The sequence below is a fragment of the Halichoeres trimaculatus genome, unplaced genomic scaffold (assembly GCF_033239565.1).
Source record: "Halichoeres trimaculatus isolate MK-OKI-2021-1 unplaced genomic scaffold, fHalTri1.1 fHalTri1_scaffold_22, whole genome shotgun sequence".
Classification (NCBI taxonomy): Eukaryota; Metazoa; Chordata; class Actinopteri; order Labriformes; family Labridae; genus Halichoeres; species Halichoeres trimaculatus.
The window spans coordinates 630,724-646,796 of NW_027437200.1; the positions used below are offsets into that span (position 1 = coordinate 630,724).

General features: G+C 43.7%; 1 protein-coding gene across 1 annotated transcript in view; it reads right to left on the reverse strand.

Annotated features, from left to right (window-relative positions):
* Positions 1–7,722, reverse strand: part of tnfsf10l (TNF superfamily member 10, like) — an 81,587-nt gene extending 73,865 nt beyond the window's left edge. Inside the window, exon 1 of the mRNA XM_074661924.1 lies at positions 7,247–7,722. Within this exon, the coding sequence (XP_074518025.1) occupies positions 7,247–7,495 (249 nt within the window). The 5' untranslated portion in view covers positions 7,496–7,722. The remainder of the gene's footprint in view (positions 1–7,246) is intronic.
* Between the last annotated feature and the right edge of the window lie 8,351 nt (positions 7,723–16,073).

Sequence of the window (16,073 nt, forward strand, 5' to 3'; positions counted from 1 at the left end):
CTGACTTCTTCTTCCATATATCTCTCCATATACCTCTACTACACATCACTTGTGTGTGTGTGTGTGTGTGTGTGTGTGTGTGTGTGTGTGTGTGTGTGTGTGTGTGTGTGTGTGTGTGTGTGTGTGTGTGTGCGTGTGGAAAACATCTTGTATTGTGCCGGTACCAAAACTCAAATGCCCGGCTGAACTTAACGACTACAGACCAGTTGCCCTCACCTCACATGTTATGAAAACCTTTGAGAGGCTGCTTTTACGTCTGTTGAGACTTGAGGTCAAAGACACACTAGAACCTCTGCAGTTTGCATATAGAAATCATATTGGAGTGGATGATGCAGTTACATACATGCTCCACCGTGCCCTGTGCTATCTAGAAGAACCTGGCACCTATGTAAGAATTATGTTCTTTGATTTTTCAAGTGCATTTAACACCATCCAGCCCATGATACTGAGAGATAAGCTCAAAGATATAGGAGTGAACCCATCCTTTGTCTCCTGGATCACAGACTATCTCACAGAGAGGCCACAGTTTGTCAGGTTGGGAAACTGCGTCTCTGGTACGGTCATGAGCAGCACGGGGGCTCCACAAGGAACTGTTCTGGCTCCATTCCTATTCACTCTTTATACTGCAGACTTCAAATACAACTCTGAGTCCTGTCACATCCAAAAATACTCCGATGACACTGCTATTGTGGCGTGTATCCAAAATGGATAGGAATCTGAATACAGGGATCTGATAAAAGCTTTCTGTGACTGGAGTCATAGAAATTGTCCCCTACTGAACACCTCAAAAACAAAGGAAATGATTGTGGATTTCCGAAAGTCTGGGCTCTGCCATCAGCCAGTTAACATCCATGGGGTGGACGTGGAGGTGGTGTCAACCTACAAATATCTTGGTGTACATCTGGACAACAAGTTGGACTGGTCCCTTAATACAGATGCACTCTTTAAGAAGGGGCAGAGCCATCTCTTTTTCTTAAGGAAGCCCAGATCAATTGACGTCTGTGGAAAGCTGCTGCAGATGTTTTATCAGTCTGTGGTAGCCAGTGCTTTGTTTTATGGTGCAGTCTGCTGGGGAAATAGTTTAAAGCAGAAGGACAAGAGATGACTGGAAAAACTGGTGAAGAGAGCTAGCTCTGTGGTTGGATCCAGTTTGGACTCACTGGAGGCTGTGGTGGAAAGGTATACACAGAAGAAAGTGGAGGCCATCATTCGTCACACTGATCACCCACTTCACATCATCCTTGTCCAGAGAAAAAGCAGCAGTGGACGGCTCACCTCTGTGCGCTGCAGGACTGAGAGATACAGAAGATCGTTCCTCCGTGCAGCCATCAGAGTTTTTAATTCTTTAATCTTTGGAAGATGAGCCCAAACAACATGAATTTCCCTTTGGGGATGATTAAAGTATTTTATCTATCTATCTATCTATCTATCTATCTATCTATCTATCTATCTATCTATCTATCTATCTATCTATCTATCTATCTATACTGTAAACTGGAGACCTTCAGCGGAGCGTCTCCATTAATAATCTAGGTGATGCATCCTATTAAAGTTTTTTGATCCAAATGTCCAAATCTCTTCATCAGGTAAGTAGTTAATGATCATCTAGAACTGTCTGAGAAGGACGCATCCCACTGAAAGTCCTCAATCAACAGGGTCGCTCTTCAAGCTGAAACATCGGCCCATCTCTGTTGTCCTTATGTTTCAGATCTTTTTTGTTTGTGTAATGGATAAAATGTCTCTAGTGTCATATTTGCATTTGGAAAAAATATTTAAAAACAACAACAACAACAACATTCCATTGTAATTTAATCAGATAAATTAAAATATTCAGTATCATCTGATAAAACAGCTTCAGTGCCTTTTTCCCCCGAATGAGGTGAGTTGTTCAATACCACACATGGGTACGTTTTCTACAAAATGCTTATCAAATGCTAATTAGCCTATCTTGGCTTTGCACTGACATTAAGATTACAACTTTGCCTAAAATCAATAGGGACGCTCTCTAAGATGAAACACCTGTCAATCTCCGCTGGATTGGTGTTTTCGACAGACTGGGATGGGAAATCTCTGAAACTAACAGTCTTATAATCTGAGCCCACCAGCGGCTCTAAAAATCTAGATGAGGTCTTATCTAAAAGTGTGTATCTTGGTAAGAATGATCCAATCCAGTCCCCCTATGTTTAAACAACTGGATCCAGATGTTTCCTTTTGTCCCTGAAGCCGGGAAAAATTGTGAATAGCCAGTTGGCCAGTTGGAATATTTGATGATGTGACAATTTAAGCTCCCTACACCCTGTGGTGACACCCACTGCCTTAAAGTAATCTAACAGTTTGAATCATTAAGGTTGCAGTCACACTGGCCATCCAAACCGTGCCGTGCTTAAGCACCATTGCCCCCCGCAGCGCTGTTCCCCAGCTGGAGAGTACGGCCAGCGGTCACACAACCCCTATATGAATCCGAATTTAGCAGGTATCACACACGCGCATGGCCAGCCAATGCCATCATGAAGCATCTGTTTACATGAAGCATGATCTCATCAGAGTCAGCACAATGAGACACAGAGAGCACTGCAACAACTTTTTAGGGACTCTTTAACTTATGGTAAGTCATTTTGGTCGGACACAGCCCTCTAACACCCTGCTTGGTTTAAAATGATTGTGGAGAGGTGCACTCTTGGTGATTATACGTCATGTTTCACACGCAATGTCCACGTGCTTGTGCTCATGCATGAAGTAAACCGTGCTGAAGCCCACCTCTCTGAAATGTACCAAAGTAGAGAAGTGAATCATGCTCAAGCACGGCACGGCTGCGGTCACACTGGCCATTCCAAACGTGCTTTAGGGCTGAAGCTTGCTTAAGCACGGCACGGTTTACCAGTGTGACCGCGCCCTAAGAGCTTTAAGATGATCCTCCTGAGTCTAAAACATCCACATGAGCTCAGCCTCACTGACTCTAATCTGCAGGAATGAGATTACATGGTTAGCCCTGACACTTTTGGTCATCCACCCTTAAATCTGACATTCATAAACCTCAAACTGCTCCAGTTCAATCCATCACAGTTCCTTCAACGATATTATCACAGAAAAGTTCATGCTTAGACAGATTTTCCTCATCGTCATGAGTCATAAGGTTAACTTATCATCACACAGATCAAGCAGGACATCATCAGCGTAACAACACACTGAAACCCCTCAAAAAGCTTCATACTGGTCTTCTTTCTCAGTGGACCACACACACACACACACACACACACACACACACACACACACACACACACACACACACACACACACACACACACACACACACAGTTACACACACCTCAGCAAACACCCACAGCTTCTTCTTCATGATGCTTCAGACCACACACACACACACACACACACACACACACACACACACACACACACACACACACACACACACACACACACTGCAACGGTGGGTGTATTGTTGCATGTCTGGGTGACTCAGAGCCTATCAGTGAACTCAAACAATAACAAAGTAGACCAGTGAAGTGGAAGGAATGGAAGGCCAATTACACACTGATGACTCTGAAAAGCCTGATTTCACCGGAACATCAGCAAAAACCTAAAAATGTGCTGAGACACACACAAACACACTCATCTAAACATGTTTTATTTATGTCATATTAAAAACACCCACAGTTTCCTGAGTCAGGGAGTGATGTTTTAAGCTTCAGAGCACTGTGGTTCTAAAATTTAAATCTATCTGGGACAGAGGTTTGGAGGTTCAGAGTCTGAAACCTGACATTTTCCTGCTGATGGACTATCTTGATTAACTTGTCCTGATACTGATCTTGTATTTTGCCGTTGGTATCGGTTGATACCCATACTGGTCCAATAACTTGGTATTTGCTTTGATTTGGGTTTTATATTGATATTGATCCAGTATATAATGATACCAGGCCAAGCAGTTAGTGCTAGACTCAATCAATACTGATGCAAATCCAATAACTTGGCACTGGAATTGACAGACAGTAATACTGGTCTATTATTGACCGATACCAACACCATTACTGATCCTATACCTTGACCAGTATTAACTGATACAGATATTGGTCCCATATCTTCCAGTACCACAATATTCTAACACTGGTTTGATAACTTACAATTGATATTAACTGATTTTGATAGTAATTCAGTATCAACTGATGCCGACCCAACAACTTGCTGGTATCGGCTGACACTTATGAGCTGATACTGACTGATACTGATCTGATCCAACAACTTGGCATCGGATCTATTCATACCGATACTGGTCTGATACTAGCTGAAACCTATGTTGATCCAATAATTTGCCACTGGTATCGAACAATATGATACCGATACTGATCTGATAGTGACTGACACCAGTACTGATCCATTAACTTGGCCTTAGTATCGGCCAATACCGATACTGATCTTATAAGTTGGCATTGGACACAACTAACAAGTCTCTTTATTTTCAAACAACCCAATAAGTAATTAGATCAGAACTGCCCAAAGTCTGATGTGATGCCTTCGAAGGTCTTGTTTTATCAGAGGAGCATCCAAAAAATCCTCCAGGCTGAGAAGTTGGACTTCTTCTTATCCTTGAAAATGACTAAAACCATTTAACAGTTCCCTCCTGCTCTTACTTCCGTTTTATCTGATTTGATATTAAATTGAAGTGTATTGAAACAAATTCAGCCAACTGATTTATTCCTTCCAAATCAAATCAATCTGACATTAAGTACACTTCCAGAAACTAATGTTGGCAGTTCACTGACTCATAAAGCCTGCACAGATCTGGAGCAAGCATGTGAGGCCTGGAAACTCCCCCGTTTACTCTCATTTGTTTGCTTGCGTGTGTGACCGCTGCAGCTTTAAGGCAACACTAGAGCATTCCTCTTTGTGCTGTGTTTATTGTTGAAGCATCTTTTGTCTTAACCAGGCTGGCACTGGGAGGGTGTGTGTGTGTGTGTGTGTGTGTGTGTGTGTGTGTGTGTGTGTGTGTGTGTGTGTGTGTGTGTGTGTGTGTGTGTGTGTGTGTGTGTGTGTGTGTGTGTGTGTGTTGCTGTGCTGGGACTCAAAGAAGGCTGTTTCCAGATTAAAAATAGCCAACCCTCACATGAGAACCGGGGGATTCCCCACATACGAGATACATAGCTCTGTGTTTTTCATGCGTCTCTATCCGCTCTCCTCTCTGAAATGTTCTGTATGTGATTTCCTGCCAACCTCGACGGGCCAGAGTGGAGTCAACGTGAAGGAAAACATGTCTACTGTGTTATGTACTTTTACATCAAGTATGCAAACACTGTTTCCACAGCTGACTCTGCTGATGCAGGATCACTCCTGCTGCTGTGCCAGAGACTCGATTGGAAGCAGATGCAGTCAAACTCTGATATATGCGCCTTCATTATGAAGTCCCTCTCATCCCAGAAGGTCTGTAAACCATGACGAGAGAGAAAAAGGACTAAAACTAAAGTCTTTCTGTTCGAGCCGGAGTAGCTGCACTTAGCGTCACTCAAACTCAGAAAAAGGAAAAATAAAATGAGCGAAACATTGTGAGAATAGCACCAGATCTTTGCTACAGCAAAGATCAGAGGGAAGGGGGTTTGTGGAGCAGCAAGCCTTAAAGTGACAGGGAATCATTTTCCATCTTAACTATTTAAATAATTTGTAGTAATGGGTGATTGGTTAAAATGACACGAAATGCAATTCAAAGGTGGAAATCTGTGTTTTCTTGGTGCTTATCAAACTCAGATTCACAGAGGTATAAATCATCAATGCACCAAACGTAGACTCAACTCTTGGAGGCATGGTCCCAACCCTCTTTATCCTACATTGCCTTTCTCTGCAGCAACTTTATGCGACATAAGTAAAAACAACCTGCAAAAATTAAACCTCTGTGTCTTTTTGAAACCTTTTGGTGATACCTGAAAGTCCAGAAGCCCATTAACACTACTTCAGCCTCCCTCTACAGTAAGATTCACCCTACCAAGGGCCTAGCCTCTGGACTAGATGAAAAAATAGGCCTGATTCAGATGTCTTAACGTACAAATGTTTCTCCTGCCCTGATTCCTCAGCACAAGCACAACGTTTACCTCAGGTATTGTTTCCCTTGCCTTACTTTCATGAGGAAATGTTAGTGATATAATCCCCCCTCCGTCCTCCTCCGCATGTTTCAGAACGCTCCAGTTTCAGTGATCTACAGCGCCGGTGCAGGACACATGTGCACGGAAGCGGCCTGAAGCACACCTGTGTGAGCTTTCGCTCCAGCAGGAGGTGGAAAGCATGACACATTTCCCACCTCAAGGTCTTAGAGATGTTTACTCTCCTGTGGAGGCGCAGAGCATCTCTGACAGGGAGATGGTCAGTTTTCCCTTCTGCTGACTGTGGCAGTGATAGCAGCTCTGCTAACTGATTTCTGTTTCAATTCAACCTCAGTCGTGCACAAACCTTTTTCTTGGCTTAAGTCCAGAGATGTTTGACATTTTTCCGAACCCTTTCAGCTCATGGGAACTACTCACAGAGCTCTAATGCACAACCTGAAGAGGGGTTATCATAAATCAAAGCTTCCGGGATGTCCTACGCCTCCATCACTGACCTGCGAATTCACCAGTGGTCAACATCTGTAACCTACTTAAAATAAAGAACCGTCAGCTGCAGCTCCAGCCCACTCTCTGCGCACAAATAGCTCCATTATGTTCTTTTAATGAGCAGATTGACGTAGTTTGATCCGATAAACGCTGCTGGACATACCCCCCTCTCATTCCCTCTAAGTCGTGATTGCTCGTAACTTTTCAAAAGTTTTAACAAGTTCGGTCATGCAAAGCTGTTTTTGAAAATGCCTGGTGAGGCAAATGCGGGGGCGAAATGCGCAAAGCGTGTTCCAGAAATGAATTAGTCCCAAAGAGTGGAGTTCAACTGCATGGGCTGAAGGCTGGAGGAGGTTTCACAACATTTCTGTCGTCTGGCTGCAAATTAGCAAGTTTACCTTTCATCGTGTTGGTAATATTCCAACAGATGTGGTAACTCTGACGCCGAATTTGGTGCATTTTCAGCGTTTTTTAATCATTTTTTGTCACAGGAAAAGTGTAAATGAAGCATTAAAGTGTAAATCTGGGTCACAGTGTCTCACGGAAAGTCAACTGTCTCCCTGCACATTTACTTATTTGTGCAAAAATGTAAGTTCACTTGCGCACGGAGGCGGTGTTCCTTCAGTCTGAGTTCCCAAAGAGTGTGAGGCTGCTCTTACCTGTGATATGGACATGTTCAGGTAGAGAAAGAGCCCCGTGGTAGACGCGATCTGCAGCACCACCACTACTATCACCACCATCGCCACCCACATCTTGGACGGCGCTTCCCGGCGCGCCGCTGCGCTCGGTCCACCGGCCGGAACCATCATGTAGGTGGTGGACTCGCTGCTCACCGATCTGTAATAATCCTGGTGCTGCTGCTGTGCGCTCGGGGTGGCCATGGCATTCCCGACGCATGAGCACACCATAAAAACAATTAGAACAAAAAACAAACCAAGTGAACTGTGAAACAACAACTTCCACCAGCTGGAGCAAAAACTGGAGCAAAGTTAGACGTCCATGCGTCCCCTGCTGCCAGGGAGGTTTTTTATCCGAATCAGAGGAGGAGGGGAGGAAGAAGACGTGCTGGAGTTAAAGTTTGGCTCTGTCCATGTCTTCGCGATCAGAGGAGCTGCTGCTGTTGGAGGAGGCAGCGACGGACTGATGAGCTGCAGCCCGGAGAAGGAGCTGCAAGAGAGGGGGCTGGCTTAACCTTTTCACCACCCTGGAGCTGTGGAGGAATGCTCTCCCTCTCTCCTCCCTCTGTGTGTCTCTCTCTTCTATCTGAGCTTTCTAGACATGGGACAGTGGTGCAAGACTTCGCAACAGAACAACATGCAACGCTTTTGTTGTGCTGTTGTTAATTATTGCCATATTTTTTCAGAGAACGTCCAAATCGCTTCAGAGAGCCTCACCTCCTTTAAGTGCGAGTGGGACTCTGACCTACATGAAAGACTGCCAGCTCCACCACGACTCCAAACGCGTCTATCATTCCCACCTCTATGCTTTATGACACATTCAACATTAGAACATGATTTAGTTTTCTTTCCCAAGACTGACTGTCCCTCTGAACAATGTTCCTGGGTTAACCAACAGATGGCGGTAGCTCTTAAATTACTGCACTCTCTGTGAGCATCACATCCCTGCAGTGTTCTTGTGTGTGGCCTATCAAAGTGTTAGGCAGAGGAGCTGGCGCTGATCAATGTTGATTTTAAAGCAGATATTGTTAAAACAAAAGAAAGAAGATTTTGAATTTGATCTAAAGTCATTTATGCCTCTGTCAGAAATAATTCATTTTAGCTGCGGTCTTCTTTAAAAAGGCCCACCGGTCAGAAGGCCAAAAAACAATACATTTACTTTATGTTCTGAAATCAAATTTGTCTCTGATTAAAGGGCCTTCTAAATATCTAACGAATAGGCCCTCTGATTATCTGACAAACAGGCCTTCTGATTTACTAACAGGCCTTCTGATTTACTAACAGGCCTACTGTTTTTTTTCACAGACAGACCTTTCGATTTTTTTTATTTTTTATATATTTATTTATTTTTCATTTCATTTTATTTTATTTCATTTTATTTTATTGTATTTACTTACTAGCCTTATGACTAACATACCCTTTGATTTTCTTGCTAAAGAGCCTTCTTAATTTTTTAACATACAGGGCCTCAAAATTTTCTGGCCAATGAGCCTTCTGGCTAACAGGCCTTCTGATTGTCTACCCAATGGCCCCTCTGATTGTCTGGCTAGCATACACCATATTACCAAAAGTATTTGCTCACCTATCCAAATCATCAGAATCAGGTGTCCTTATCACTTGGTCTGGCCACAGGTGTATAAATCAAGCACCATGCAGACTTTTTTTTTTTTTTTTTTTACAAACATTTGTGAAAGAACGGGCCGCTCTCAGGAGCTCAGTGAATTACAGCGTGGAACTGTCATAGGATGCCACCTGTGCAACAAATCCAGTTGTGAAAGTTCCTCACTCCTAAATATTTCACAGTCACCTGTCAGCTTTATTTGAGAAAATGGAAGAGTTTGGGAACAACAGCAGCTCAGCCACAAAGTGGTAGGCCATGTAAACTGACGTAGAGGGGTCAGCAGATGCTGAGGCGCATAGTGCAAAGAGGTCGCCGACTTTCTGCACAGTCAGTTGCTACAGAGCTCCAAACTTCATGTGGCATTCAGATTAGTCCAAGTACAGTACACAGAGAGCTTCACGAAATGGGTTTCCATGGCCGAGCAGCTGCATCCAAGCCATACATCACCAAGTGCAATGCAAAGCATCGGGTGCAGGGGTGTAAAGCACACCACCACTTGACTCAAGAGCAGAGGAGACACGTTCTCTGGAGTGATGAATCAGACTTTTCCATCTGGCAATCTGATGGTCGAGTCTGAGTTTGGAGGTTGCCAGGAGAACGGTACATTACTGACTGCATTGTGTCAAGTGTGAAATTTGGTGGATCAGGAATCATGATGTGGGGTTGTTTCTCAGGAGCTGGGCTTGGCCCCTTGGTTCCAGTAAAAAGAACTCTGAATGCTTCAGGATACAAACATATTTTGGACAATTCCACGCTCCCAACCTTGTGGGAACAGTTTGGAGCAGGCCCCTTCCTCTTCCAACATGACTGTGCAGCAGTGCACAAAGCAAGGTCCATAAAGACATGGATGACAGAGTCTGGTGTGGATGAAGTTGACAGGCCTGCACAGAGTCCTGACCTGAAACCGATAGATAGAACACCTTTGGGGTAAATTAGAGTGGAAACTGAGAGCCAGGTCTTCTCGACCAACACCAATGTGTGACCTCACCAATGCACTCTTGGAAGAATGGTCAAAATTCTTATTAACACACTCCTCTACCTTGTGGACAGCCTCCCTAGAAGAATTGAAGCCGTATTAGCCACAAAAGGTGGACCGTCATCATATTGAACCCTATGAGTCAGGAATGGGATGGCACTTAAGTTCATATGTGAGTCAAGGCAGGTGAGCGATTACTTTTGGTAATATAGTGCACCTACTGACTCTCTGGCCTTCTATTTCTCTGATTTCCTGACCACCTTTTTTCTTTTTCTTTTCTTTTACTTATTGACTTACAGGCCCTTTTTCTCTTTCTTCTCTACAAAAAGTCCTTCTAACTAATGGGCCCTCTGATTGTTTGACTAATGGGCCTTCTTACAATCGAGGGGGCTCTAGGCAGGGACCTTGGTGTTTGAGGAATGTGTCATGAAGATGACATCATCATTTCAGCAAGTCTGGTGAAGATCTGGCGCTATCTTTGCAACTGATTTGATGAGTTCACCAACAGACTCCGGGATTTCTACAACACATGAACATCTGAACATCTAGGATTAGTACTTTAAAGCAGTGTTTTTTAACATTTGTGAAAACAGAACACCCCCCTTTAAAACATACTCTGAATTTTCTCTCACTGTTTGCACTGTACTGAGGCTGTTAGAGAGCAAACATTTACCCAACACTGCTGCAGTCCATCCCTGTGAAACAAGCAAAGCCATAATTCAAACATTCAAACACAGGCCACAAATCTCAGTACAGGGATTTACACAGCAAATGTCTTTCTGATTGTATCCATCTGAAGCTCTCGTGCTGCTTTAAACCACCTTGAACATAAACTTTAGAATCAGTCATTATCCTGGCTTTTTGAATTAGTTGTGTTCAATAATGGAGTTCACTGTAGGACGACCAATGATCTGTCCTCCTGGCATCCATTTCTGGAAGCATCCCTTGAAACAACAACCTTCACTTTGACTCCTCTCCATCTCCACTAACAGCTGGCACGAGTTTATCCTCCTTAATCCTTCATCTTAACTATCAGCAGCCACAGGAGGGGAATAAAGCCCCGGTTCTACCATCCACATTCTCAGATTTATGGAGTCCAAGCCAGTAGGTGAGGCTCCCTCATAAAACACACTTATAGATTCAGTGAGAAGTCTTCATATCTGTGCAATATGCACCCACAAAAAAGTCTGGCCTTGGGTCAAATAATGGCTTTATTTGTAGAGTCAATCTTTATTTTTTAGGGGTAAAAGTTATCTGAGCACCTGCGCTCACTTTGCATAGTAACTACAACTGAGTGTAGAATCATTCCTAGAATAACTGTTCAATACCCGCACAAATTTTCAGATGAGCTGACCCAATGAGTATTTAAACAAGAAGAGGAAATTCTTGAACTGTTTCCTGCTCTGACTTGAGAGTGATCAGAGTCATAAGAAACCTCCTGAGGTTCATATTTGAGGATCACAGTAATGTGACCTGACAGCCTCTGAGCTATCTGTTAGAGAAGATCAAACCCAGCTGCAAAACAGAAACAAATGCTTCAAATGGTTTCCAAAGCTTTCCCCCTTTCAGTTGGGTCTGGGACAGCTTATCTCGGAGCAGCAAGTGCACCCTTTCTTCAGCAGTGCTGGCCTGGCACAGTTTAAAAATCCAATGGAGCAGTATAAAAAAGATGGTTTACAGTAGAGCACAATGCTTTTGGTAGTCTCTAATTTACCACTTTATGAAATGTTGATGTTTATTTACAGCTTGTTTGATGTCCACCATGAGGAGAAACAACTAAGACAAATGCATATGGTTAAATTAGCTGGAAAGAAATTTTGTTTTAGCTTACCAAATACATTGATTTACCTAATTGCTGATATTAGCTCACAGAAAGTTTTTTTCTTTTTACATTTTTTTTTTTTACCTTTACATCAATAATTTCACAAATCTGTGCATCTTATCTTGTAATTAAATCCAAACTTTACTGTATATAAGATTGACAAATTAAAAAATTAAACAGAGGTATTGTGATTTTTGTTGTTTGTATAATTTCTCTCTGGTGCCCCTGAAGTACTTTTAGGACGTGGTCACACTGACCATCCAAACCATGCCGTGCTCAAGCACGATTGCCCCCCCCACAGCAATGTTCTCCAGCTGGAGAGTGTGGTCAGCGGTCACACTACCCCTATATGAACAAGACTTTAGCAGGTATCACACACACGCACGGCCCGCCTACGTCATTATGAAGCATTTGTTTACACCCCGCTCTGTTTAAAATGATTGTTGAGAGATGTCCTTGCGGCGATCATATAAGATAAGATAAGATAAGATAAGATAAGATATACTTTATTGATCCCCGGAGGGAAATTCATGTTGTTTGGGCTCTGTTCCAAGCAAAGAATTGTACACTCTGATGGCTGCAGGGAGGATCATCTTCGGTACCTCTCGGTTCTGCAGCGCACAGAGGTAAGACGTCCACTCTTCCTGCTGCTGATTCTCTGAACTATGATGGTGTGAAGTGGGTGATCAGAGTGACGGATGATGGCCTCCACTTTCTTCTGTGTATACCTTTCCACCACAGCCTCCATTGAGTCCAAACTGGATCCAACCACGGAGCTAGCTCTCTTCACCAGTTTTTCCAGTCATCTCTTGTCCTTCTGCTTTAAACTGTTTCACCAGCAGACTGCACCATAAAACAAAGCACTGGCTACCACAGACTGATAAAACATCTGCAGCAGCTTTCCACAGACGTCAATTGATCTGGGCTTCCTTAAGAAAAAGAGACGGCTCTGCCCCTTCTTAAAGAGTGCATCTGTATTAAGGGACCAGTCCAACTTGTTGTCCAGATGTACACCAAGATATTTGTAGGTTGGCACCACCTCCACGTCCACCCCATAGATGTTAACTGGCTGATGGCAGAGCCCAGACTTTCGGAAATCCACAATCATTTCCTTTGTTTTTGAAGTGTTCAGTAGGAGACAATTTCTATGACTCCAGTCACAGAAAGCTTTTATCAGATCCCTGTATTCAGATTCCTGTCCATTTTGGATACACGCCACAATAGCAGTGTCATCGGAGTATTTTTGGATGTGGCAGGACTCAGAGTTGTATTTGAAGTCTGCAGTATAAAGTGTGAATAGGAATGGAGCCAGAACAGTTCCTTGTGGAGCCCCCGTGCTGCTCATGACCGTACCAGAGACGCAGTTTCCCAACCTGACAAACTGAGGCCTCTCTGTGAGATAGTCTGTGATCCAGGAGACAAAGGATGGGTTCACTCCTATGTCTTTGAGCTTATCTCTCAGTATCATGGGCTGGATGGTGTTAAATGCACTTGAAAAATCAAAGAACATAATTCTTACATAGGTGCCAGGTTCTTCTAGATAGCACAGGGCACGGTGGAGCATGTATGTAACTGCATCATCCACTCCAATATGATTTCTATATGCAAACTGCAGAGGTTCTAGTGTGTCTTTGACCTCAAGTCTCAACAGACGTAAAAGCAGCCTCTCAAAGGTTTTCATAACATGTGAGGTGAGGGCAACTGGTCTGTAGTCGTTAAGTTCAGCCGGGCATTTGAGTTTTGGTACCGGCACAATACAAGATGTTTTCCACAGAGCCGGGACCCGACCCACCTGTAGACTCAGGTTGAAGATCCTCTGAAGGGGTTCACACAATTGGGCAGCACAGTCCTTAAGCAGTCTTGGACACACACCATCTGGACCAGCAGCCTTCCCTGAGCACAGTCTTCCTAACTCTAACCTCACTCCTAAAGCTGTGACAGACGGTGACGGTGGAAGAGGCACAGGTGTAAGAGGGGATGTAGCAGGAGTGGTGGAGAGACACAGATGTGTAGAAGGAGCAGCAGTAGAAGAGGAAGTGGTCGCTGTGTCAAACTTGTTGAAGAACTGGTTGAATTCATTAGCACGTTCAACATCACCCACAATTGGCTGCCTTGTCTTTGTGTTATAACCAGAGATATTGTTGATTCCTCTCCACACCTCCCGCATGTTATTATTTTGTAATTTTCTCTCAATGTTTTTTTTATATTTCACCTTAGCCTCCCTTAATCTCCTCTTCAGCACTTTTTGCACCAGTTTGAGCCGTTCTTTGTCGCCATCTCTAAAGGCTTCCTTTTTCTGATTGAGGATATTCTTGATGTCACTTGTGATCCAGGGTTTGTTATTGGAGAAACGGAGTACAGTCTTTGATGGTAGAATAGAATAGAATAGAATAGAATAGAATAGAAAATACTTTATTTATCCCCGAGGGGAAATTCAGGAGTCACCGCAGCATTTAAGAAAACAAAAGTAAGACAGAGTATAGAAAGTGCAAAAAGGTCCATAAGAAATTAGATGACGACTTCCCGTCCACCACTCGTCCACCACTCTCCAGCCCAGCCAGCCTCCACCTCCACAGGGTCCAGGACTGAGCCTCCCCAGCAGTCTGTTCAGTCTCTGTCTCCTGGATCCTGTCTGCTCACAGCAGGCAAAGCTCCTCCGATGTGTCGCCGGCGTCCGATGTCAGCCACGTCCGTGAACAGCACGATGCCGCTGGGTTAGCACGGCTAGCTCGTCCATCCCCCGGAGCTGGATCCCACGTTCCCAACAAGGATGGATGGAAGGACAGGTCCACGTTGTCATCTCCCAGCTCACACCCGAGAACCGGCACGTTGTCCTCACCTCCTCCTCCTCAGCTCGAGGGAAATCATCAAGCCCTACACTAGTTAGCATTGACATGCTACAGGCTGCTAACAGCTGAGTTCACATGTAAACAATGCAGCCATGGTTACATGTAGGATCTCCAGACAAACACAGGAGAAAAGTAGTAAAAATATCACTGAAGCCACAAAAAGTTTGGTGTCCGTGACCGACAATGAACCATACAAAGTGATGATCCACTCCAAATACAAAGATTACAAAAAAGAGACGAAAAAAATTACAAGAAACAGACAAAGATGAGAGAGCTGCTGCAACAGGCAGCTACTTGGGTAGCGCCTAGTCAAAGCATTGGTATGATATTGTCTTTACAGAAGTTGATGTATTCAGTAAAACAGTCAACCTGTTTATCAATATCTATACTATTTTCATCTGTTTCTAACAATTCATTCCAGTCTGTGCACTCAAAGCAGTCTCTCAGAGCCTCACTGGCCTCAGGTGTCCATTTTCTAACTGTTACAGTAGTTGCATGCTGCCTCAATACGCAGGGTCTGTAACAAGACTGAAGTAAAACCAGATTGTGATCCGACCTGCCCAGTGGTGGTAATGCAGTGGCACTGTATGCATCTTTGACGTTGGCATATAGAAGATCAAGTGTTCTGTTCACTCTGGTTGGGCAATTAACAAACTGTTTAAATCCAGTGAGATAAGAGGAGAGGCTAACATGGTTAAAGTCTCCAGATATTATTATGAGAGCCTCAGGATGTTGAGTCTGTAGCCTGGCAACAGTTTCTTGGATAACATCACATGGAACTTCAGCAGTTGCTTTGGGTGGAATGTACACAAGGATTGTTATTATATGACTGAATTATCTGGGAAGGTAATATGGCCTCATCCCAACTGCCAACAGTTCAATGTCCGGACAACACATCTTCACCTTGACTGTAGTATGATCAGGATTACACCATCTCTGATTGATGTATAAAACCAGTCCTCCACCTTTTGACTTGCCACTAGCTTTGGTGTCTCTGTCCAGACGTTTTTGTTGGGCAGAGAGTTGACATTCCCCATGATGACTGAAGGAAGAAAGGGCTTGTATCTCCATCTCCTGGCCTTTAACTTTGCACCAGCACGACATCCTCGGAAAGGCTTCTTTATCTCAGCAGGAATAGGGTAATGTCCTCCAGATTTGCTCCATCGTAATGCAAGAAGCTCCTCTCTTGAATAAACTCTCCTTCCAGCAGACATATCCATGAGTTGTTGTCAAAAAAGTCCAGTATTGAGCAAAAATAAGCAAAAGAAACAATTAAAGATAAAAATATAGCTTAAAAAGCAGAGTAATAACAGAGAGCTGCCAAACTTTGCTGCTACCGCTAGAAGCGCATCATTCGAAAAAAAAAAAAAAATGTCATATGTCATGGATCGCTCGCGCTGTCCTTCGGCTTGTGTTCGTGCATGAAGTAAACCGTGCCGAAGCCCACCTCTCCATAGCGTGCCAAAGCATGGAAGCTAATTGTGCTTGCTTAAATGCTGTGTTCTCTTTAAAACTACTCAAACCCTCCTTCCCTCTGATTG